Raw genomic sequence first — 25,405 nt, 5'->3', positions numbered from 1 at the left:
AGCCCAGGGGGCAACGCGCAGGGCAGGCAGCCTTTATTCGTAGGAAGGGCGGGTGGTGGCTCAGCAGCAGGCGGGGGACGGACGGGCGGGGGGGCGGTGTGACACCCCCCCCCCCCCCCCCCCCAATCAGTTCTTCAGCTCGCCCAGCCGGAGCCTGGCAAAGTCCGTGGCCAGTTTCAGGGCTTCCTGCAGGCAGCCCACGTTTTTGCCTGTTGCTTGTGCAGAGACATCCTTCCCCCCACCTTTGCCGTCCATCAAGGCAGACACCTCCTGCACCCACTGGCTGGCCTTCAGGCCCTTGTTTGCGGTCTCCTGGGTAGGAAAAGAAACAAAAATAGAGGCAGCTCGACCTCAACCGAGCCAATGGCAAGGGAAGAGGGTCCATGACGATGGTACAAGAGGACAAAGCCCTTCCCAGTACATCTAGAGAACAAGGCCAGCAGGTATGAGCAGGCTGTCTCGCCCCATGCCTACAACTGCAGAATGCTGGCTCCTCCCCCTCCCGTTTGCAGAGCACAATGCCTCTTTAACCCCTCTACAGCCTGATAATAACCCAAAGCACAAGGGTCACGGCTCTTGCCAACCCAAATGAGTTTTGGCCCTGTAGTATTAATAGTTACAGCCTGGAGGCTGCAGATCCTCCACTGACACTCAGAAAAAGGCAGATGCACAGATTTGGTGTTACCTGAGGTACTTGACACAGGCAGGTGATTCTGCCAGCTTCGTTATCTACAGCAAAGAGCATGGTGGCAGTCTGGGGGGAGTAAGCCTTGAAGAGCTTGAGAGATTCGTTCAGGGCCTGTAGGACAACAAAGTCATTGCAGCACACCTTCCCCCAGCTCGCAACCAGCCCAGCTCCAGCCCGTGCAGCACCCATGGAGCCCTCAGGGATCTGGACTTGTGTTAAACCAGCCAGCAGCATCCTGCAGCGCTCCTTCTCCAAACACGAGCCATCTTCACATCCCCAGCTGTGCAGAAGCCTTGCATGGGACACAAGTCCTGGCTGTGCCGCCTCACAGCTGCAAGGAGGCAGGAGTGAGGAGCTGCTTTTATTTCCCCACCTTCAGTTATCTGGGAACTGGCAGAATTAGTGGCTATGCAGCCCCAAAGCAAGTGAACCTTTGCCTGACCGTACTGGCTGGGGGACAAAACACTCTGCCCTGCAATGTGAGCTCCCAGCTGTTGTGCAGCAAGTCAGGAGGACTCAACTGCAGTGTGACGAACCTGCAAGGGTTATCGGACACAGCAGGCACACTGGAGAAACCAGGGAGACTGCCACACACCCTGTTATTCCCAAGGAAACTGTCATCCTTTGCTCGCGCAGACAGTACAATGTAGCACACCGCTCTGGGAGGAGGCCCTCCAGCGAGCAAAGGGGTGCTGCTCTAGCTGGATAGGGAATATGCAGCTCCCCGGGCTGCTGGCACCACCACCCCTTGGATGCACCCTTCTGCTAGGAAGAACATTGTGTTGGCACCTGCTGCAAGCAGGAGCACTGGCGTTGCGGAGATGGGGACAGCCACAGAAAGCGAGCAGGCGTCTGTAAGGAGAGTCAGCTCCAAGACTCCCAGAGTGAAAATTTAAATCGAACATTAAAACCTGACTGGCCCAACCTCAGGGCATGATCAGCCCCCGCTGCCTGGCGCTTGCTGGGCTCAGCACTGTGGCACAGCATGCACAAGGGAGCTTTTATTCACAACTGAAATTTCTCAGAGAGAAACTTAACTTGTGCATGGAGGAGGGAAGGAGCAGTTTTAGCCCTGGCCAGAGAAGAATTTGAACCTTGCTGCAGGAGACAGAGCTCAGGAGCTGGGGAGCAGCTCTCTGGCAGAGCCTTGCCCACACACGCAGCCCAGGACACCATTCCCAGAGCTGATGTGCAATGGCCACAAGCATCATGACTTCTGTGGCTTGGCAGAGCTGCTGTTCAGAGTTCCTTAACCTGCATTTTAGTGTTGTGACTGCTCCTGGATGAGTCTTATCTGGGACACAATGTGATTTCTATCAGGGTCCCTATCCACCACAAGGCTGGGTGCTCAGCAAATGGTCAGGACCCCCCCGCCCCTCCAAACCCATGTTGTTAGGCTAGGAGGTGGGACACAGAGAGTATCGCAGCGGTCCTCCCCTCTTCACTAGCTGCTGCTGAGGGCTGGCAGGTGGCAAAGAGAGACAGCATCACCTCCCCAGATGACCACCCAGCTGCTCCTCAGGCACAAGGAAGGTTGTCAAGGAGACCAGGCCTTCCCATACCTTTGCTGAGGCTCCATTTTCCATTTCCATGATGACCAATGGCTGGTTAGGGTGACTCTCAATGACTTGCTTGGTCTTCTCCAGCACCTGAGGACAATGGTGGTCAGACCAGAGTGCACACATTGCATATGAACACAAGAACCACCCGAGTAGAGCTTCCCTGCAGGTGCAGAGGCCCCCAAGGTGCCCCAAGACCCATGGTACAGCCCAGAGCAAGCCAGGAACAAAACATGTTGGCAGGTGGGTGTGTGGCCTGCAAGGCAGCAGCAGTGCTGTGCGTGATTCTTCCTCCAGGAAAATCCAACAGGATCCAGGAGGAAAAAAAGAAAAAAAAAAAACCAACACACACCACCCATACCATGTGCCCTGGGGAACCGTTAGGGCAGGAAAACCCCGCCTTCCAAGATATGCTGCCAGTGCTTCATCCCAGGGAACAGGCGTGGAGGTAGCCATTCCCTGGGAGGGAGCAGGGAGGCTAGAAGGCTGAACAGAGCGAGGGGCATCCCCACAGATTAGCTTCCTTCCACACTGGACACAGGTGGGGCTCCCAAGGGAGTCCCTGCAGCCTTCCCACACTGCCTTTCATTCCCACCCGGGGCTCACTCGTTTCTGGATGTCAGCTTTGCTTGCTCGGTCCAGGTCATCCATAACTTTCTTCAGTGCTTTAACAGCCTCTCTCAGTTCATCTTTCTGCCACTGTGGGATAACAGCAGTGGCCAGTGTCTGCAAAACAGAAGTGGGTGGAGAGGGTTAGAGGTACTAGAGACTACATCAGGAGGCAGGGGATGCTGTACCACACTCAAACCTCCCTTCCTCTCCCAGTGCCCGACAGCTCAGGCATGAGGTGCTCAGCTGTAGCACCCACAGGATGCAGGGCTAGCACCTCTGTTCAAACAGGAGCAGGAGGCTGAACCTGGGCCTCATGCATACCACCCACTGCTGGCAATCAAGGTCCCACTCACTTTGGGAAGGCAGCGCACTGCTACCATCCTCACCTCACTGAGATCCGCAATCTCCTTCTGCACATCCTTGTTGGGAGCTGTCTGGACCTTCACCTTGGCCTCCAGGGCTGACAACAGTTTCCTGAGGCTGTCAACTTTCCTGAGGGCCTAGCAGAATAAAATCCAAGTGAAGTCATGCAGGGAGCTTTAGCAGGCTGGGCTCTAGGCCACCACCATGAGAAGGGGTGAAGAATACTGCAGCCCCCAGATGGAGTTCAGCAACTCCTTTGGAAGCAGCAGAGCCAAATCAGGCAGCACTTGACCAGAAACTGGGTGTGATGCTGGCAGACAGGCCCCCAGACTCTTTTTTTTGCCAGAAGGAATGACAAGATCCTCCAAAAAGAGAAAACCATCTCTTCCCCAAGCCCCTTCTCCCACTCTAGGAAGCACTGGCCCAGGCTAGCCCAGGACCAGAGTCACCTGCCTCCTGCAGCACAGGACTGGATTTTCAGGCTGCACAACTCCTGCTGATCTTGCCAGCTGCCGAGAGCTCTAGATCAGAGGCCCTTCCTGCAAAGCAACCTGAGCTAAACCCACAGCCACCTTGTGGACCCACTCTAGGCCCTTCTTAACACAACAGCTACAGCCAAGGCTTCCCCCACTTCCCTCACAGCTCCCCCCTCTGGCTGTAGCACATCCAGGGGCCTCCAGCACAGCCTTTGCTAACAGCAGCACCCTTCTCTGCTCTGCACTGGTGGAGCCCAAGCCACAAGTCCCTCAGGCACTCACACCAATTCTCCTTGGTGCTGAGGGATGCTGGGCAAACATAAATGGAAAGGACCTTGGCACGGGTTTAATATCTGTGCATGCACATGCCAATGGTTTCCCACAGGGCATGCATTTTATAGGATCTCTCCTGCCTCCCCTCACCTTCCGAGCTTCGGCGCCGGTGACTGCAACTATCCTCCGGATGCCTTTAGCAATTGCTTCTTCTGAAACAATCACAAAGGGGCCAGCATGGCTGGAGTTCTGCAAATGCCTTTGGAAAGAGCCCAGAAGACAAGACAGAGTTAGAAGTTTGCCTCTCATCTCAGCAGGAATCAGCATGGAAACAAGAAAACCACCCCACCAGGGAGATCCAAGCGTGGAGACAGGCAGAAAAGCCAACCTAGCCACTAAAAGCAAAAGAATGAGGAAAGGGTGGCAAGGGCTAAGCTCCCAGCACCATCAGAGACTATACGTGTGGGCAGGGACAGCATATAGACAAATGTATGGCAATTCTCTGCCTGCAAAGGCTGATTTGAAATGCAGCTTGACTCAGGACTGGGAATACAAAGGTGCATCATCACCACCACCTCCAGCTCTGCCCTGATCATGCCCACCATATGCCCTCAGCACTCACAACAGAGCTCAGGCTCCCCAGGGACTCCTTTCCAGCCACCCTGCTGCCTTCCCTGGCCTCTCCAGATACTCACGTCCCTCCGCAGAACTCAACAGAAGTGATGGAGCCTGCAGGGCCAGAGGGGTCAGTCAGCAGCTCCTCCACTGGAATGCCAATTGAGACCACACGGACAGGATCAGGGTAGGTCTCGTCAAAAACTGCCCGCAGTCCTTGGATAGCTTTGGCTGCTGCGAGAGGGCAGTCCCTGGCGTATACAGTCTGCAGAGGACAGGAAAGGGATGGTGGTAAGAGCTGGTCCTGTCTGCTGTGACTGAGGGCCTGCATTCCCAGGGAATCCTGACTTCCTCCAGAAGATCCTAAAAGGGAAATTATGTGTCTCACCTGTGCTGGCATTTGTTGAGCTGCAGGGATCCTAAAGTCATTGTCAGATGTCCCATCTTCAAAATTCCTGATACCACTGCCTGCTCAGACCCACCATGCTCCTGTACATTCAAATGGTTTCTAACCACAGACGCCTGAGCAGAGCACAGGGTCCTCTCGGGGTCTAACACAGGGCTGGCACCAGAAAGAGCAACTCTCTCACTGTTAAGGACACATCATTGAAGCATCTGGGTCTACACTGTAAATCCAGCCAGGCCTGCAAAACTGCTATGCCAAACTTCTCAGCTCTTGTAGCTAATGTGATACTACAGCAGGCATAGAAACACTCCAAGCCTAGAGAGGGCTCGGTACCAATGAACGGAGCAATCCACATGGAGTCTTCTTACCATTCAAAATACTCTGTGATGCCAACCTGTGCACCGTACTGCATTAGCAGCTCAGAAGACTCCCACTGGGCCAAACTTCCAGCACTCCAGATCATCCAAAAACTTGACTCAAGGTATTTTTTTTTCCCCAAGTATATCCAACCCGTCAGCCATACCACCTTTGCCTCCTCAATCATCTGGTTGGCGATCCCTTCGACTTTCTTGATTTCCTGGGTAGACAAGGCTCCCTTGGCTGTGAAGTCAAACCGCAGCCTGTCCGGTGCGACCAGCGACCCTCTCTGGTCAGCTTCCCCCAACACTGAGCGCAGGGCGAAGTTGAGGATGTGGGTGGCTGTGTGGTTGCTCATGACTGGCCTCCGCCTAGCCTGGTGGAAGAAGCCATTGTTAGATGGGGTTCCACACTGCGGAGTCAAGATTGCCTCTAGCAGCAGAAGTGGAGGTTAACATGCTGCTCCAACAGAAACCTAAACTAGTTCAGGAGACCAGAAAGAACTTAGCACACTTCCTGCCTTGGAGCCACAGCTAAGGGAGCAGGATGTTCCCTTAAAATTTGTGCATGACTTTTCCCTGGCAGTCCCCTTGTTAGGCCTATGTGGAGAGAGGCCAAGGACAAACCAGGTCACAGACACTCAACAAGGAAAAGTACTGCAAGATGAGAGCCTTCCCTCTTGCTCCAAAGATGCTGCCACTATAGGGAAGGGAAATGCATTTTGCAGATGAGGCTCAACCCAGCATTTGCTCAGCAGGCTGAGCCCACTGGAGCAATATCTGGAGCGGAGCAGATGGCCCAGGCTCTCCACTGTCATCTACAACACAGTGGGGCACTGTACCTGCTCCACCTCCCAGCTGTGACCCAAAATGTGCTTCTGCTGCTGGTCAGCAAAACCCAGAGAGCACGGCTCTGAGCCAGCAGGGTGTTATCTGCCTCGTGCTAGGAGAAAGCCCAGTGCCAGGCAGGAGAGTCCTTGAGTCACACAGACTGGAAGGGCCACACTGCTTGATGGCATCGTGTGCCACAGGGAGAGCAGGCCCCAAACTTGAGGCCACCCAAGTGGTATCGATGGAAAGGAAGGAGACAAAATCCAGGGAAAAGAGATGAGGACATCTGTTATACCATGTCTTAACTTACCTCATCGATAGACAGGTGGACCTGATCTCCTACTTTCAAGCTTCCATATAGAGTTCCTATGTGAAGCACATAGCCTCCACGGACCTGCACGTTCTTCACCGTGAATTCTGTTTTCTGTACAAAGAGGGAAATGTACCCAGTGAGCAGGGTGAGAGGCCAAGGGGAGACAGACAGTCCAGCCAGAAGTCTGAGCTGCAGCTGGAATGGTCTTAGCTGAGAGCCAGACCGGTAAATGCAATACAAGAAAGCTAAGTGTCCCCAAGCACAGCACACAGGGCCACAAAGCAGAGAAGAGAAGGAAGATGGGGCATGGTTACAGGGCACAGCAGAGCTGAAATTGTTCCCCACCTCAGCTCCCCATCATGGCTCAAAAGCACTGTCCTGCACAGCAATCCCAGCACCACCACAACAGGTACTCATGTTCTGCTGGCAGCCCGATGCTACAGCACAGAGCTTTGTTCCCCAAGAAGGAAGGGGAACAAACTCCAGCACAACTGTGCCATGCTGCATGCCTGAAAAGAAAACCTGTGCAATGCCTGACACCTGCCGTGGACAGGAAATCGCTGGATCTTACTTGGCCCCTTCTCCTTCTCTGCACACACACGCCCAGGCCCTGGGTCAGACTGAGTCTAGCAAAAGACTCTCAGGCCCACTCACATCCTCCCTGCCGTCGTCGTCCTTGACCATGTAGCCCTTGTCATAGATCTGCCCACCCTGCTCGGCGTAGAAGCAGGTCTGGTCCAGCACTATCCCACACTCCTGGCCAGTGGATACTTCCTCCACAAACTTCTTCTCCCTGCGGATGGCTTTCACTGTGGCCACGAGGCTCCCAAAATCTGTCACCGGATGACAGGCAGTATCAGTAAAACAGGAAAACTTTGTAGGAGCAGAACTTAATAGCAACACTTCCCAGCTACTCCAGGAGTTCATGACAGCTACAGTTGCAGGGGGTAAGGAGAAAGAACTAGGGCAATAGTTAGTTGGATTGAAGGGAATTTCATTCAGTGATCTCCAAGGCAGGGACTGTCACCTCCTTCCACACCTATACAGTAAAAGTCAGCCACATATGCTGCCTGGGGCCTCCTGAATCTCCAACAAATTGAAAAACTAGCAGCAAGAGCCAAAAAAAGTGGGCCAAGGACTCTCTAACAGACCAAGTAGAAACCAGTCTCTGGTGGCACTGGCAAAGAAGCAGCTAGGAAACACAAACATAAGAGTGTGGAGACACAAAGCTGCAGGGAACAGAAATTCCCTTAAGTTGGCAACAACAGACCTGAAGAGCACAGCAGCCCTTGAACAGTCTGCCTTCTCTTACCCTGCTCAATTTGTTAAAAGTAGGCAATTCACTTGTGCACATTCCCAGTCCCACCTCCGTGTCCCAGGAAAGGTGACCCTAGAGGGGATCTTGCTGAGGTACATGCTAGGAAAGGTTAGGCAGCAGAGGATGATTCTGAGAATGGTTTTTTCATACCATAGACACCACTCTGATCTGAAGCGTAGCTATATTTTGGCGAGTCGTCAGTCACCTCCAGTCCTTGGGCCCTTAGCTCTTCGATGGCATAGATGTCCAACATGAGTAGGTCCTCTCCACCAGCACCTTTCCCTTGGGATTTGAGCTGTCAACAGCAAGCAACAATGTTTGAGAAAACCCACCCAAGCACTGGTCTGTGCACACCAGCCTCATCGCACACCTCACATCCCTGAGAGCAACTCAGTTCAGGGCTTTGCTCTGGGAAGCCATGTGCCAGCAGCTGGCATGCTCCCATCTTTTCTGACTTCAGAGCAGGCTGTTCCCAGCCCTACCAACAGCAGGTCGGAGCCCAGCAAGGGCAAGGCAAGTAGCCAGCCAGCTTGTCAATGCCACTCTCTGCTGCTGCAGCAAACTGTTGGGAGAGGCACCCAAGCTGCAGGCATGCCTGGACACTCGACAGGGAAGTCCCGAACTTCCCTAACCAGAACAGGACAGTGGGGAGGTGCTCCCAGCATTCCACCAACTCTGTCTGAAGGCTGAGCTCAAGGCCCCAGACCTCACAGCATTAGTGAGCAAAACGAGCCCCAGCTCACAGAACAAACATGTCCTACAACTGCGGTGCTGTTGTAAGAAAGAACCTGGTCTTTCCCAGAGGGCACTGGGGCATGTGGCGTGTGAGCAGACCCGGTAAGAAAGGACCAGACTCATGACTGCAAACTACAAGGAAGGGAATTCTCCATGCCCACTCTCAGACCAGCTCCCCCTGGAGCTGTTACCTACCTGTGCATTTTTCCGCTCTTCTTCAAAGGCCTCCATGTCCACAACAAGGCCCTTCTCCTCTGCAATTAGCCCAGTGAGATCAACAGGAAAACCGTAGGTGTCGTACAGCAGCCAGGCAGTATCACCTCCAGAGAAAAAGCAGAGCAGTTGGCACTCCTGTACTGTGAGACACTGCTCCTTTCCCTGCTCTCTGACTGGCTCTGTCCCACCCAACTGGCTCAGTGCTATTGCAGGACAGGGAACTGGCCTGCTGAACCTCAAAAAGGCTCCTTGCTGACAGCGCAGAGATCACACTATCATGTTGTTTCTGGGCAGCTCAGAAACCTAAGCAAGTGAACACAGCCCAGAGAGAGGGGTGACCCACATCTGAGCAACAGTCTTTTGACTCCAATTCCATCCCATCACACCTTCCAACACCTCTCAGTTCCCAGCCCAGCTGTGCCCTAACTCAGACCCCGATGATAAATGCCTTTTAGCGCATCCAGACGGAAGTCACGGCCTTACCAGGGATGGTTTTACTGTCTCCCAGGCTCTGGATCTTCCTGTCCAGAATGCGACGTCCTCTGCTGAGTGTTTTCAGGAACTGATCCTCTTCTTCATTGATAATGTCCTTCACCATATCTGGGTCCTTCTTCAGCTCAGGAAAGGCATCTCCCTGCAGACCCAAGAAGATTAGTCCCTCAGCATGGTGATCTGCACACTTCAGCAGAGGAAGACCTCAGTAGATACAGTGGAGCAGAAGAACTTACCAGTGACTGGACCACCACATCAACCAGAGTAGCAAAGAAACCCTTGGGGGCATTGAGCTTTTCATGGGAGTAGCGCACAGCCCGTCGGAGAATCCGCCTCAGCACATACCTAGGGAATAGCAGAGCCCCTCACGCAAATGTTACACCTCTGAGCTGTTCTCAGGGGATCCACCAGCATCCACCTGCCAGCACCCACTCCCAGGACCAATAACCCAGGTTTCTCTCCCCGCATTTTCTCTCAGGTAGCTGCTCACACCAGCAGCAAGCCAGAGGTGAGGTGCCAGGTCCCAGCTCTGTGACTCAAACTCACTGTGTGGTTAAGAGTCAGTCCTGTGAGTCCAGTGGCACCCACAACGCAGCCCCCCCCAGCCCAAACTTGCTTTTTTTGACAGCAGTACTGCACCAAGCAGGGTTTTGTGCCTGTCTGCCCACAGTGATCCTTTTTGGGGGCTGACACAGTAGGACTGGTACTCACAAGAACCCTTAGACCTGTGTGTCTTGGCTTTTTGGGCAGACCTTGCTACAGGAGTTCAAGCGTCAAATATACTGAGCAAACACTCTGCTATCCACTACTTTAATGATGAATTCAAAGAAGTCCCAGAGACACGTGAGATCCCAGACCCCGCAGGGAAGACGTGCTGAAGAGAATGGGAGCAGGATTGTGGCAGCTACCTTCTTACCCTCTGCCAGTGTTGTCAGGTCTGCCCCCATCAGAAAGGGCCAGCGTGATGGTCCTTGCATGGTCAGCCAGCACGCGGTAGGCCATGTCTATACCGTCGGCATCCTCAGCACCGACCCGCCCCATGTACGGCCTGGCGCCTGTGCCCTGTGCAGGGAGAAGGTGGTGAGCAAAGGGGAGGATTACAGACAGCAGGGAACAGCCACACAGCAGAACAACAGGGAAGCACCTCAGAAGCCAGCCCCATCCCAGTGCCTGCAGCCATAGACTCTGGCCTGGCATAACCTGCCCAGCCAAGAAACTTTAAATTCTGTCACATGGGAGGAGGTCCCATCTTCCCTCTTTTGCGGTGTTTTTGTCCACACCCAAGAGAAAGACAACACTATAACAAAGCAGTACTTGCACGTGGTGTAAGCCTGTGACCATGGACACAGTCTCTACAGCCAGGCTCCCACCACACTGCAGGAAAGCAGACAAGGACACATGGGCTGTGTCCAGCCAGTGGCTTTAACATCAAAAAAAGGCAGCCCTCTAATTCCAGCTCTGGAGCTCTGTACCTCATCCCTCTCAGGGACAGCAGGAGCCTGGGCTCTTTCCCCTGCATTCTTTTTCCAATATGATCTGCAGCCAGGAAGCTCTGCCCCTTCCACAGAGGCTTGGACTTGCACACAGAGTTCCCAGCACTGCTAACAAGGCCCCACCCAGGAAGATGCAGCAACAGCACACAGGTTCTGCAAGTGACTGTCATGGTTTATAGCAAAGATCTCCTCTCTCAGGGGATTTTCTACAGATCAGCATGTTCCAGGTGGGAGGCTGAAGGACAAACTCTGATTCTGAGTCATCAGCACCACTTGCTCTCTACCACATGGCAAAAGATGGCCCTTGGCCATAAGGGACAGCAAGGCATCTCCCTCTTGGAGAGAGCCAAGGAGTGCATCAATAGGACAGTTCACAGGAAACACCTGGGAAAGCTGCACTGCTCATTGTCCCATGTTTTGCCCTGGAAACATGCCCCATGGCAGCAATCACTGTGCCAGCCTGTGTTCCTACCCTCAGCAAAGTGCAAACCTGCAGGGCTTGCAGCAGCCGGGAAAGCAGAGACCTGCAGATGTAACTGCCCTGTCTGACCAGCCCCATGCATCTCCCCAGGGATTCAGGCAATGGATGCAGCTGGGTCAGGCCCAGACCCAGACTCCCCACTTTGTACCTTCTGGATGGCTTCAAAGTAAGGAAGGAAAAGGTCGGTGTCATAGTTGGACATCTTGTTCTGCAGCACAGAGACCAGCCTCTCCAGGCCCATACCAGTATCAATACTTTTCTTAGGAAGAGGTTTCAGTGTCCCATCAGCTTCCCTGTCCAGCCACAAAAAGAAAGATGAGCTGTTACAGATGGAGGCTTTGCAGAGGCAGCCCCATCTCCATGAGATTTCATCCAATCAGATTTATGACACGGGCTCATACACAGGCCACACAAAGGACAACTTTGACAGAATATAGTTAACAAAACCCTCAAGAACAACTTAGACCTAGAGCGGGATGCCACTTACTCCCTACTGAACTACTGGCAGATGAACTGAGAAAATACTTCCAGTCTGTCCCCAAAGCCAGTGTGACAGACCTTTTCTGTACAGGTGGGTCAGAGGACAGAGCATCACAAAGTGCACAGCTCCTGGACAAGAGGGAATGGCGAGCAAGCCAGGGGCAGTTAAAAGAGTATACAAACCGAGCAACCTCCCACACTGAGCTGGAGCAGCCTGGGGAGGGAAACATATCTGGCTCACCTGTTGAACTGTATGAACACCAGATTCCAGATCTCCAGGACATTGGGGTCGTCCTGATTGACCAGGTGGGAAGCATCTCTGTCCCCGATACGGTCATAGTGGATCTCACTGCAAGGGCCACAGGGGCCTGTGTCTCCCATTTCCCAGAAGTTATCCTTCATATTGCCAGGCAGAATCCTGCCCTGAGCCAGGCTGTAACAAGAAACTCTTATTGAGCAACAGAGACTCACAGCAGGCAAGAATTCCCTCAACCAAGGACTATTCCAGAGAAATCTCAGCTCACTAATTCCCTGGGTGAGCAGATGAATCATCAGGGTCCTGAGACAGATCAATCCAAGAGCCTAACTCTCAGGATCCTACCACCCAGGTTCCCTGGTGAGGAGGATCAGGCGAGCATCAACAGCTGGAACTGGCCCCAGGTGGAGGCAGAGGCCTTCACAACACCTCAGCGAAGTCACCAACAAGACAACAGGTGGGTCTCCAACATTAATACCCATGAGGTGGGTTTGGTCCCACAGCGTAGAGGTGTGTCACAGGGCCAGTGGCAGGTTTCAGAGGGGACTACAGCCACAAGACCAAAGGCATCACTTCATCGCTACATCAAGCTTTGGCCTACCCACAGCTTGAGTGTTGAGTACAGTTCTCACTTCCTCACCTCCAGGAGGGTGAGGTAGAAGTAACAAACGTATAGAGGAGAGCAACAAAAACTACCTAGGGGTGGAACATCTGCCTTACACAGATAGTATAGAAAAGATTAGGACTCTTCAATTTGGAGAGGGCAAGGCTGGATGGGAGATTACAACTGAGATTTAGAAAAATGCAACAGGTTCAAAACAGAATCAGACATACTCTGAAGGAGCAGGGCCCCAAACAGAGGCTAAAGGGAAAAGGTGGATCACGCTCTAACAAACTAATGCAGTGACTATGGATGCTGGGAGGTGAGGAGGAAAACAGAGTGCAGGCCACAGTCAGGCTTGCCTGCTTTCTCTGAAGAGCATCTTCTCAGCTGGTGTCAGAGGCAGCACATTGGGCTAGACAGAGCATTAATCTGACCCAGCAGGACACTTCTTATGTTCTTAAGCTTACACAAGAGATTTTTGAAACAAAAGCTCTCTGTCTCTTCTACCCAATACCAGTACTTCCCTTTGGCTTTGCAGCTCCACCACCCTGCAAACATTATTTGCGACACTTCAATTTTCCCAAAACCTCCTGTTATATGTGCTCTGCCACATAACACATGCCATCGTTCTCTGAATGACTATCGCTCCTCAAAACATGCACTTTCCTCTCTTGAAGGCCTTACCCCAAATTCAACCATATCTGCTTGCACTCCAGGTCTGGTTGCAGTCCTGCAGCCTCATTTCCACCAAAGTAAGTGACATAGAGTCTTTCAACAGGGATGCCAAACTCCTTGGTGAGAAGGTCCAGTGCCAGTTTACAAGCAAGTTCCTGCAGAAGGTAAGACGAGGCCAACAAGTGAATGCAGAGTTTCTCTTCAACGTGCAGCACCCCCACATACATAGTACTGGCTATTGTAGGTATCAGCAGCTCTCTACAAAGAAACAGCCAAACACTTTCAGACTTTTTGCATAAGAAATAGGCAAACCAGTATATACAGGGAACAGGGCACAAGAAACATCTCATATGGCTTTCCAGATGCAGCCAAGTTAACTCCTAGCACGTGTGCTGCCCCAAAAAAGCCTTTGAATTCTGCTGTTATCCTGTATTCTTAACATCACCTTTGCGAATATGAATTCTACACTAGCAAGACGCTTGGGAAAGCATGTTGCTACTTTATAATCACCTCTCTTTGAGGTCAATTATAGTTGAACAGCACATGCAACTCCCCACAGCTCCAGGACAGCCACTAAAAACTCTGTCTGAAGACTCCAAACTGACAGAGCTAATATAATCAGCTTTGTAAACCTTAAATAATGTCAAGACATCTGCAAGTTCCAGGCAGCTTCCAAGCTCATTTATTCCAAAGGAGCCACATGCACCTTAGGAACCACTTTGTGCCAAGATATTGTCCTTCCTCTTGGCAATTACTCTGCTGAGTTCATAGAGACAGGTAACTTTGTGCAAGAGATTGAGAGCTGCACCTAGCCTATATTACCTTGAAATAATCCCCAAAGGACCAGGACCCCAACATCTCAAAGAAGGTGTGGTGGTAGACATCTTTCCCGACGTCGTCCAGGTCATTGTGCTTGCCCCCTGCTCGGATGCACTTCTGAGTGTTGGTGGCTCTGTTCAGTTTAGCGAGCGGGTGCGAGGGGTCAATAGTATTGAGGAAGATGGGCTTGAACTGAGAGGAAAGAAAAAGGGCAATCAAGAAAAGCACTAAAAGCCTGTTTTCAAATGTTGCAAGCAACAGTGTTATCTATATCATGATACCACTAGCCTGGATGTACCCAAGGCAGCTTTCAGAAACAACAAGCCTGCTGTCTCCTGCATGCGAGGAGGCTGCAGCAATTCCTATAACTTAGCACTCCTGCTCATGTGCGTGTTCCTGAAGCCTACCAAATCTCAGGACTTCTAAAGGGACTGGAAATAGCCAGATTCCCAGCTGACCAGAAGAAAAGTCAGTGAAAACTGTGTGCTGATCTCTACCAGAGCCCTTTCAGTAGCCCAACCCCAACCACTCTTTAAAGATGCCGTTAGTCATTTGTGCCAGGACTAGCTGAGGTACAAAGGGTCAAGGAAGGGAGACTGGCAGTGCTCCCATTGCTGTACAGTCAGCCCAGCAGACGCAGGAACCTTTCCCAGTGCTCTTGCCAATTTTGCCAGAGCACAGAGGACTCCAGCAGACACACCAACCACCTCTTTATGACCAGAAGGAAGATAGAGAAAACAACAATAATTTTCCACACAAACAGCTCTGCAAACACCTTCACAGGTTTCAGCTGCTACAGGATACGTTCACAAGGACCAAAGTATCAGAGTGGGAATCCTACCTGATTCATACCAGCATTAGCAAAGAGCAGCGTGGGGTCATCCAGGGGGATTGTAGAAGATGAGTGCACATAGGTGTGCTCGTTTTCCTTGAAGAAGTCAATAAATCGTTGCCGGATCTGGCTAGCCATTAGCGTAGCTTCCATCTTGAAACTGCAAGTCACAGCTGTCCAAAGCAAGCGTAAGGGAAAGCGGCGAGGCCTTGGTGCAGTCTGAAGAAACAACAACCAAGGCTCTTACATGGTGTCAGCTCAAGCAATAACACCAGGATCACTGCTTCCATCTCCTGAAAGGGTCTCACCACACTGATGACTACTCTCATGGACTCCTCAGTTTAACCATCCATCTTCCCCAAATGGTGCTGGTCCAAACCCAAACTTCCTCTCTCCAACCTCCCTGATTTCTAGAGCTTGAGTTCAAGTTACTTGTTCTTTGAAAACGTGCGTTTTTAAAATACTGAGTTCACCGGCATACTGAACATATTAAGAAATTACACCTGCCTTACCAGGGACACAGGGGAGGGGGAGGATTGCTAACACTTAAAAGCATTCAGGGTGATTAAATCATAGGATCACAGAATGGCTGAGTTTGGAAATGACCTCTGAATATCACTTTATCCAATCTCCCTGCTCAAAGCAGGGTCAGCTCCAGGGATGCCTGGAAACCTTCCCCGCAAGCAACCACACCATCGTATGCACACCAGTGGTGGGTGCCAGTTTGGAGGTTTGGAGGCACCTCCGTTATATCCTAACGGGTACATAACGCTGTCCTCTGCCAATGGAGCACAACGCAGTTCTCTAGCGGGCCAAGCTCCCAGCGGCCTGCTCCGGCGCAGAAGGGCGATAATTTCTCACAGGAACCCCAGCGAATCGCTGGAGGAGGGACAGAGGGCTCCAGGCGGGCCGGAGGGCTCGGCGCAGCGGCGGTGGCGTGTCTGCCCTGACACCACCCGGTCTCAAGCGCTCAAGGAGAGGCGGGGACACAGCGGATGCCGGCAGCCCTGCGGGAGCCGCCGCAGAGCCGGCAGGCAGGCGTCTCGCCGATGCCCCGGCTGAGGAGATCAGCAGTGGCCCCCCCGCCGCCCGCCCCAGCCCCCTGTCCTGCCAGGCCGCCTCCCCTCGGAGGAGACCGTCAGAGGAGGCAGCCGCCCGTGGAGGCAACCCCCGAAGGCCGGTGGCAGCCGGCAACCCCCCCCCCCCCCCCCAGCAGCTCCTCAGGCCCTACCTGCCCGACCGCCGCCCCTCGCTCCGCACCACGGGCCCCGCCGCAGCGCCCGCTCCGCTCCGCTCCGCCCCTCCCCGGCGCAACGCCAGCTTTCGATTGGCTGCTGGTGGCATCACTCCGGGTTATCCCCGCCCCCCCTCGGTCGGCCTTGGGGAGGGACCGCCCGCCGGCTGATGCAATGACGGGACACGGCGGCCACGTGACGAGGCCGGAGTGAAGCTGGGCAGGGACCCGACATTTTAGGAGTGCCAGGAGTGCCCCGGGGCGGGGCTGGGCGGGGGGGTCTGAAACAGTACGGGCGCTCCAGCCCCCACCCCTTCTCACTGTCCGCCCAATGATGCTGCAGTACCGTAAGCCCTCGGCCCGCCTGGGGCAGCCTTCCTCCCTGCAGGGCCTGAGGCCTCAGCCGCTGCTGTGGAGAGAGCAAAAGGCTCAGGCCAAGCATGGGATGTGGATGGGATAAGAGGGCCATCCGTGTCCGGGGGTGCATGAACTGCTGCATTGCAGCCGGTCGAGGGAGGCGATTGTCCTGCTCTACTCTGCACCGCGCTGGTGCAGCCTCACCTCGAGTGCTGTGTGCAGTTTGAGGTGCCACAGTACATTAAGGATATAAAGCTAATAGAGAGTGTCCAGAGGAGGCCCACGAAGTTGGTGAAGGGTTTAGAGGGGAAGCTGTATGAGGAGCAGCTAAAGCCACTTGGTTTGTTCAGCCTGCACAAGAGGAGACTGAGGGCAGACCTCATCGAGGTCTACAGCTTCCTCACAAGGGGAGGAGGAGGGGCAGGCGCTGATCTTTTCCCCCTGGTGACCAATGACAGGACCCAAGGGAATGGCAGGAAGATGTGCCAGGGGAGGGTTAGGTTGGATATTAGGAAAAGGTCCTTCACCCAGCGGGTGGTGGAGCCCTGGAACAGGCTCCCCAGGGAGGCAGTCATGGACAGTGCCAAGCCTGGCGATATTCAAGAAGCACTTGGACAAGGCCCTCAGGGACATGGTGTGAATCTGGGGTTATCCTGTGCAGGGAAGGGAGTTGGACTCGATGATCCTTGTGCGTCCCTTCCAGCTCAGGACATTCTGTGATTATATGTGAGGGAGAGGGAGTTGGCTGGGGATGGTGGGCAAGGAGGCTGCTGGAGCAGTGACTAAAGCCCTGCCAGCTTCCCTGCTGGGGGATGTAGTGGCTGCAAGGCCTTTGCATGGGTCTGAGGGGGCAAGGAAGTGGCTAAGAGATAAACATGGTCCGGCCATGCAGTTGAATAGTTGGCAGGGTGGGGGCATGCAGTCCGAGGCCAAGAGGTACGGCACGTACACAGGAGAGGTGCCATGCTGACAAAAAATTCACTGTGAGCACAGTCAAGCATTGAAACGGGGATCCAGGGAAGACTGCGGGGTCCCTGGAGGTTTTTGAGGTCTGGTTCAAGCTCTGGGCAACCTGATCTGAAGTCACTGCTGACCCTGCTCCTCCTGATGGGGCTTGGAACAGAGTCTTCCCAGGCCATCTCCAACCTGAATGGGCTCAAGGTGCCTCTACAGCATTGGGATCTTATAGATCTCATATCTTCCCCAGAGCATCTCTCCTAGTCCCATACTCATGAGCCATAAGCATGTCTGTGCTGCTGTCCTTGGCCTCAGTTGCCATGGTTTTGCCATTTCCAAAAGCTGCTTGCTGCTTACCTTCACCAGCTCGGTGCTGTCCTGGGGCCATTCCCACCATTCCTGGTCCTGCAGCCCTCTTCACTTTTGTCTGTTCTTTCCTTCCCAAGAAGCCTGGAAGAAAAAGAGGAAGCAGAGGAAACTCCAGTCCTGTTGGTTCCTGATGGGAGCTCTACTCTGGATGCTGCTGGCAGATAGCAGCAGGAGCTGGCAAGTCTGTGTAGCGCAATTGCTTGTGTGGGTGATTACAACCTCAAAAATGCCTGCTACAGTGGGTCTGAGTCTAACACCATCCAAATCCACACCCAGCATGCTTACCTTTCATGGGGGCCATAGTACATCCACCAAGATGGAAGGAAACATAATGGCTTCCTCCTCTCCATGCTCTCTGTCACCTGAAAGCACATCTTCCAAACTTGCAACCCCTTCACCATCTCCCAGCTGCTGGCTCATGTATTTCTTTGGTGATTGCCAGACCTGGAACCACTCAAATACTTGGAGAATAGTCAGCTCTGTCCCCTCCGCCAGGCTGGACGAGGCTGGGCAGGAGGTGTGTCCCTTTAGGCACATCCGGATGTGACAGACCCATCCCTGCTACTTTCCTCTTTTTATTTTCTCCCCCACCTTAAATTCAGGTTGCCCCAATTCTTCCCTTTCAGCTGAGGCTTTTTACATGGCAGCTTTTTGGTTTTTTTAGCACCTTGCTCACTTCTGCCTCCTAAAAATACTTGACCACAGGCTGGTCTGGGCTGCAGGAGCTTTGCAGGCACCTCTTGGCCTAATAAGCAACCAGCATTGTCTTCCATCAAGGAGAATGGTGATGCTGTGAGCTGGGTGTCCCAGCAGCAGGTGGACAGGGCTGCAGGGTGCTCTGAGTGAAAGCATTGACATGAGTTGAGCTTGCAGTGTTAGACATGCCCTCTCTGCACTTCCCAGGCTGGGCTTTGGATTAGCATTCCTGGGTTCAACCACCCCAAATTCACCCCCCAAACTGGGAGATCACTGGTCACAGCCAGATTTGAACCTGTTTTCCTTTTCCTGGTGATGTTTCCAAGTGTTCTTCCAAGCTCGTGGTAGAGGTCACCCTTCTCCTGCAGTTACAGGGACTCTGGGAGTTGGGGCTTTAGAGTGAAGCAGTGGGGAACTGGGTAATACAGGAGACATGCAGCCCCATGTGCCGAAATGATGGGGAGCCATCCTGGGGTGGCGTCCACCCTGGGACCCTGGCTCTGCCTGGGCAGGTGAGGGCCAGGGCTGCTGCCAGCACCGTCTCCATCGCCATGGGTGCCCAGAGCCACATCCTGGGCTGTGCCTGGTTCCACTTCACACTGAGCAGGCAGCAGTCCTGCCGTGTTTCACCACCTGGCACGGAGGCCGTGGAGATGGCTGCACTGGCTCAGAGCATCCTACTGACAGGGTCCAACCGGGGCATTGGGCTGGAGCTCGTGAGGCAGCTCACCGCCAGCCTCTGGCCCCTCCAGCACATCTTTGCCACCTGCTGTGACCCCGAGGGTCTGAGAGGAAAGGTCAGTGCAAGTGCAGGGCACAGGGATGGTCCCGAGCCAGGCAGGCAAAGGGAATTTGTGGTCCCAGCAGCTCTGCCGGCTCTCTGCTGCATCTGGCCCTGACTGGATGGTCTGGCAGTGGGGGCAGGAGTGCTCCAGCAGGGTCTCATAACCCTCCAGCCCTGTGGTTATGGCAGTGCCTGACCCAGCGGGTGGAATGCGGCTGGAGCGGCAGACGTAGTGCCTATGTCCTCGGCACTCACTCCTGCCTGTGCCAATGGCCAGCCAACCCATTCTCCATGCTGGGGTCACCCAGGACGGGGGGCAGTACCTGAGCCCAGTGGCACCCCTTTTCCTGCCAGCTGCAGGGATGCCACCGTGCCCCATCCACTGGGAACAGCCCCGCACACCTTCCCTAGAAAAAACAAAGTCACCCTGTCCCAGCTCCAGCTGGGGTTACCTGGGAGCAGGGGTGGGAGACCTGGCTGTGCAGCTGGTGACTCCCGATCTCCTCCCTTGCTCTACCACTTTGTTTCTAGGCCCTGCAAAAATTAGCTGCCCAGCACCCCAGCATCAAACTGGTCCATTTAGGTATGGAGCAATCTCCCTCCTTGCATCCAGCATTGCTTCTAAGCCCTCTGCTCACTTCAGGGACGGGACCGAGGGCAGCTTTGTTGGGCAGCCTGCCTTAAAGCTGGCAGCCAGGCAGCTCCAGCCCTGCCAGGCAGGGAGGGATGGGCACACATCCGGACAGACTTCCCTCTCCAAGCAGACCTGTCCTCTGGCTGGAAGTGGCCAAACTGGCTTTGGAGGCAGGCAGAGGTGCGTCTGGATGCCTCAGCTGAGCAAGTTTCATGGGAAAGGCACAACCTCTGTTCCCAAAAATGCGAAACAGCATGCCCAAGTTTTCAGCTGTGATATGCAGGTTCGCAAGGCAAAACAAGGTAGGGCATAGCAGGCAAATTTATTGGATGGTTCCTAAGAAGGAGGGTTGGTTTGGGGTCTGTTTGGAGGCGGCCATAGTCAGCATTTCCTTTGCTGCTGATAAAAAGGGAGAAAAATAGGCAAAAAGGATGCATATGAGAAATCTGGCCTTGTGGTAGTGGTGGTATCGAAGGTTGATGCTCAGACCTGGAGGCATGCTCCAGTTCGGGATGTCCAACAGCCTGGACTGGGAGGATATCCTTTCCCAGTTCCTGTGGAGGCAGGCCAGATTCAGTGGCCTTTGTCAGCAGTGCTGGTGAGCAGCAGGAGAAGGTGGCAAACAGACCTGGACAGCACAGGGACTTGGAGGGGAAAAGGGAGAGCAGCCAGGGCATCACTTGGTGCTGCCAAAGTTGGGGTATTCACAGGCAGGAAGCTTCCAGGGTGCTAGGCAGGGATGGGTGCTCGCTGGGGAGGACAGCATGGGGTGAAGCATGGGGAGATAAGGAGCACCAGGCTGAGGAACATGGTTTCCTGCAGATGTGTCTTGAGGCAGACAGTGATGTCTGAGAGAGCAGGGGTGCTTGCAGTCTCTCTTTTTTAAAAGAAGAGTTGGTAAAAAACCCATCCAGACCCAAAAGAGGTGCTTTAAGGAAGGGTTTGCACCAGAATTGCCATCACCATTGTAAGTAAGGTGGGAAGCAACCAGAGCTTCTAAATAAGTTTGAGTCTTTCCTTGAAGCCAATAATAATAAAACTGAATCAAGGCGATGCAAAGACTATGTCAGTTTCTACCTACCTATTTATTTGTTAAAAATCACATAAAAAGTTCAAGTAAATTTTTAGCATTTCTTGGCAAAGAAGTCAGTCCTGAAGTGAGGCTTTACTAAAAAGAGGCAGCAAATCTCTTTCTTACTATTGAATAGATTATTAAAGTAGAACACCTTCTCTGTGATAAAATAGCATCTTTAAATTTACTTGCGACCCCCAACCAGCAGTACATGATGGGAAAAGCATGCTTACTTTGCTCACCAGCATGGCAAACATAAAAAGGGACATCTCAAGGGTCTGGCTGCTAAATAAACAACCTTTACTAAAACACATACACCCCAAAACCCAGACTATCGATCAAGTCCCAAAATAAGCTAAAAAGCTATGAAAAATACAATGGCACCAAGGTATTTTTAAAAAGGAGAAGCTGCTTCAGGCTGTCTTTCTCCATCTTAAGGAAAGGTTAGCTTCAAACCAGTAACAGGAATGCACTATTCAGAAGGGAAAGGTAGCAGTTAACTCCAAAATGCATAAAACCTGTTGCTTCCTTTCATTATCTCTTTTGTCCTTTTCTATCCTTATGCTCTTATTTTTTTCAAGGAGACAAGAGTTTGTTCCTTCAACAAATGTGGCTGGCCTAGCACTAGAAACTGGTGGCCCCATATGCCTGGCCCCTTGGAGCAATGACTTGGCTAGTCCAAACAGAGCAATTAATCATTCACCAAAGTGACTAAAAGATCCCTCACGTGTAGTGGAGTGATGAACTTGAACTCTGTCCAGTCATTATCCAAAGAGAAGTCACTAAAAAGCACCCCATGATATGTCCTGCAGCTGGCCATGCATGTCCTCTCAAATCCCAAGGCTCCACCCCCTCATGCATGGCAGCCCCACAGCAGATTATCTCATCAAATTGCCCCAAAATGTTATCATGACTCCTCTACGAAGATCTGTGCTGCACAAGGCAAGGTGGTACAAGTCCTGGGCCACTCAAATACTTGCTTATCACCATATGGCCACTGGACTAGTTATAAATGCCAGCATAAAGGATTGTTCTGCTGCTCATCAGTGTATGAAATACTCCGAGAAGAGAATCTTCAGCCTTACAAACCTTTGCTAAGTCAGTCTTGTTGAAGCATGAGAACAGAAACACAGTGTGGGACAAAGTATTGCAAAAAAGAAATCTAGTTCTGCGATCTCCCCTACCCAGCAGACTCTCCAGATTAGCACCTGCAAAAAATGGGTGCAGAAACATGCATGGGGAGCAAAGGCACACTCCAACATGCCCGTACGCATGAACGTTCATGGTTCTTAAGGCCTTGGTGGTGTATTTGGGATATTGAAAGGCAATATATGAAGTTTAATGTTAGCCTAACTGTCCCATTTCAGATCCTGAAGGTGTTTAGATAATAACCCCTTTTAAATCAACAATCAGTGGGGCAAGCACCTGGTAGGGGATGCACATCCTAACAAGCAAACCCAAAAGCTGAACATAAAAAATACTACTCCTATCACTTTAGCCAAAAAATCCTGCCATTAAATCATGGCAGATTTTCAAAGAGATACCAATATTTAAGTGACGAAAAAGGCACTGGAAATTCTTAGCCCTGTTAGCACAATTTCAGAGAGGTCAGTTTTTTCTGGTTCCTTGAGAGGGGTTGTCCCCACAGCCTGGCTGGAGCCTCTGTAGAGATGGGGAGGTTCAGACTCAGAGCCTACAAACAAATACTGCAGGTTATATCCCAAATCTTTTATTACCTGTACTGACCTCAGCTCATCTGTCAGCTCCAAATCCACCTTGGTAACAATGTGAAGCAAAAAAAATCTCAGCACAAGAAAAAGAAAAGAACAAATGAAGGATTTTTGCATACGAATGGCTGTAAAGCTATGGGAAGTTGTGCTGTGGAAGATCAGTTTAAGCACAAATTGTTAAAAAAGGCAAAGATAGCTCTAAATGCTCAGTCAGAATGGATATCAACCAGAAAAGATCTTCACGTAATTCAACAACAACAGGAATGTGTCTCCCCAATGTTAACAGGCCCTATAGCTGCTGTGCAATACAGAAGGACTCAAGAGTGTAGTTGAGTTGTTTCCTCAAAGATTGTGTCTCCATAAAATGTGCCCATCCAACTGCATGGGCTCCTGGTAGAAATAAAACTGGGATCCTCAGTGTGCAAGGACCAATCATCCCTTGTGCAATCAATTCCTTGAATACAGAAAGCAAATAGAGCTAAGTTCTTCTTAACAGTAGCCTCCATATGACCAAAAAGGAGCAGAACTGTGGTTTAATTCAACTAAAGCTGCAAAACCAAGAGGTGAGGACAAACTACTGCTCATTTCGATGTGTTTAGCACCCTGACCTGCTAAACCTGGTCCTTTCTTTTTGCATAATGCTGGTTTAAAGAGAGCCATTCCAGCCACAACACGCTTTCCAGTGGATGCTGTGTGACCTGCTTGAGCTCTCCTCCACTTTGTTTTTTGCCTCAGCAGAAACAGTGAACTTGCCCAGCATCCAAGGGGCTGTATGGGCTGTGGGGTCTCATCTGAAGGACCAGGGGTTGAACCTGCTCATCAACAACACAGGCATCAGCTTGCATGCCATGCTGCGCTCCCTGGATTCACAGGAGATGCTCTCTGTGTTTGTTACCTATGTGGTTGGGCCACTCCAGGTCACCAAGGTACTTGTGGACCTTTCGGGTTTCTCCTGCTTGGGGAGGTGTTCCCCAAAGCAAAGCTGCCCTCAGCTGGGTGGGTTCTGGCTCTCTTGAAAGAGACAGACTGGTGGGGGCAAGACCAGGACCACAGGTCTCCTCTGCCCAGCCAGAGGAGCTGGGAGGCAGCTCAGCCCAGCCCCAGCATCTCCCATGCTTCGCTTCTCCCCAGCTGGAGCTCCTGCTTGCCCCATGCTGGCTGTGCCAGCTCACTCCTTCCCTGGGGAAGGGAAAGGCTGGAGCTAGTCCTGTCCTCAGGGCATCCTCCTCATCCACTGCCCTTCTGCCAGGGGTGTCTGTACAGCTGCTTGTCCACAGTCTGCAACAGAGACCTCCAGGGCAGTCCTCAAGCTTGTGGCCTGTCATGTATTAACAGAGTGCCGGTGTCTTTGTGTAAGGAATTTCTGCCCCTCCTGGAGAAGGAAGCGAAGGGCACGGGGAAGGAGGGGCTGAGCTGCACCAGGGCTGCGGTCATAAATGTCTCCACTAAGCTGGGATCCATCGGGCTGTGCCTTGGGGTGCCAGAGCCTCCTCCCACGTACCCATACCATGCCAGCCAGGTGAGGTGCCAGAGGAGGTGCTGGAGATGCTCTGCTGTGCACTGTGCCCATAGAGGGGAGCCCATGGGGGTACCCACCTGCCCAAGGCCACCCACCCCCTGCCTGGTTCTCCCAAGTGTAAGCACAGAGATGGAAACCAGCAGCATCTGGGACTGAGACTTTCAGGAGGGTTGTGCTGATGTTTTACCCTAGGGAAACATCCCATTTCTGACCTCCACAGCCATTTTCCGGCTGGGAAACATGCCCCCTCCTGCCTACCTGTGCCCCGAGTTGTGCTGGCATGGTGGTGCCTCTTCCAGGCTGCCCAGAACATGGTGACAAGGTGCATGGCTGCAGAGCTCCAAGACAAGGGCATCTTGTGCATGGCCATCCATCCTGGCTGGGTGAAGACTGATATGGGGACGGAGAAGGCACTGGGCTGTGCAGGGGAAGGTCAGCAGGACCCCCGCTGTAGCCCCACCTCTCAGGGAGGGCAGGGGCACTTGGGGCACAAGATGTTGTGTGATGCTGTGGGCTGCCAGGACCATCTGCTGGGGTGGAACAGGCAGGGAGCAGGCAGCAAGCTGTCACGTGCCAAGTGCAGAGAGCAGGGCAGGCAGCAGTAAGGAAAAATGCCCCCATGAACACCCCGGGTGCTGCTGCCCAGGCCGTGCACCCTCTGGTCTGCCCAAGCCTGGCTTCTTTCTGTGCCAGCCTCAGCCCATGGCACCGACACTGTGCCTTGTCTCTTCTGCAGGCACTGCTGACAGTGGAGCACAGTGTGCGGGGCATCCTGACCATGCTGGCCAGCCTCTCGCAGGACACCTCTGGAGCCTTCCTGGACCGGGAAGGGAACAGCCTGCCCTGGTGATGGAAAGGCAAATGGCACCTCTTGCCCGTGCTGCAGCCGCCCACTTGCTGGCTCACCCCTCTGCATGGTCACCCTGCTTGCCCTCAGCCTCTTCTGGCTGCCAGGGAGAGGGGAAGGGCACAGGAAGCAACTTCTCTCCCCCTTCCTCACCCCGTGCACAGCCCTGCATCTCCCTTGTACACCTCACCTCCATAAATGCCGGGAGCTGATGCCTCTCTGCTCCATCTCCACACCACGAACCTCAAACCTCCTGGCTGAGCTTGGCACCCACGCCCCATGTACTGTGTGAGTGCTGTGTGTCTGTCTGTCC

The 25,405-nt window shown here is 52.9% G+C and overlaps 2 protein-coding genes across 2 annotated transcripts; one reads left to right on the top strand and one right to left on the bottom strand.

The window, feature by feature from the left end:
* Positions 1 to 18: 18 nt before the first annotated feature.
* AARS1 (alanyl-tRNA synthetase 1) lies at positions 19 to 16,228 on the bottom strand. The gene is made up of 21 exons (XM_064459166.1): positions 16,125 to 16,228; positions 14,903 to 15,112; positions 14,065 to 14,253; positions 13,252 to 13,397; positions 11,949 to 12,140; positions 11,376 to 11,520; positions 10,170 to 10,315; positions 9,490 to 9,598; positions 9,245 to 9,395; positions 8,741 to 8,865; positions 7,961 to 8,105; positions 7,147 to 7,325; positions 6,490 to 6,603; positions 5,519 to 5,725; positions 4,667 to 4,851; positions 4,122 to 4,230; positions 3,246 to 3,359; positions 2,854 to 2,973; positions 2,251 to 2,337; positions 686 to 799; positions 19 to 312 (listed from the first exon to the last, which is right to left on the bottom strand). The coding sequence occupies exons 2-21, from the start codon at positions 15,044 to 15,046 to the stop codon at positions 127 to 129; spliced, it is 2,907 nt and encodes a 968-aa protein (XP_064315236.1). The 5' UTR covers positions 15,047 to 15,112; positions 16,125 to 16,228; the 3' UTR covers positions 19 to 126.
* Positions 16,229 to 16,458: 230 nt separating this feature from the next.
* On the top strand, positions 16,459 to 25,095 carry LOC104053560 (C-signal-like). The gene is given in 8 exon segments (XM_064458174.1): positions 16,459 to 16,474; positions 19,030 to 19,089; positions 19,092 to 19,303; positions 19,822 to 19,873; positions 23,462 to 23,652; positions 24,084 to 24,245; positions 24,545 to 24,655; positions 24,982 to 25,095. Coding segments are annotated over 8 exon segments (918 nt in total).
* The last annotated feature ends 310 nt before the right edge of the window (positions 25,096 to 25,405 follow it).

This window comes from Phalacrocorax carbo, chromosome 8 (assembly GCF_963921805.1).
Source record: "Phalacrocorax carbo chromosome 8, bPhaCar2.1, whole genome shotgun sequence".
Taxonomy (NCBI): domain Eukaryota; kingdom Metazoa; phylum Chordata; class Aves; order Suliformes; family Phalacrocoracidae; genus Phalacrocorax; species Phalacrocorax carbo.
Note: the sequence above shows the minus strand (reverse complement) of the source record. Positions and strands in the feature narration are given on the sequence as shown.

Coding starts and splice junctions, on each gene's coding strand:
- AARS1 (XM_064459166.1), bottom strand. CDS start 15,046: ATGGAAGCTACGCTAATGGCTAGCCAGATCCGGCAACGATTTATTGAC. Junction 9,599..10,169: donor CCTGACAACACTGGCAGAGG/GTAAGAAGGTAG, acceptor GCTATTCCCTAG/GTATGTGCTGAGGCGGATTC. Junction 313..685: donor GCCTGTGTCAAGTACCTCAG/GTAACACCAAAT, acceptor TTTCCTACCCAG/GAGACCGCAAACAAGGGCCT.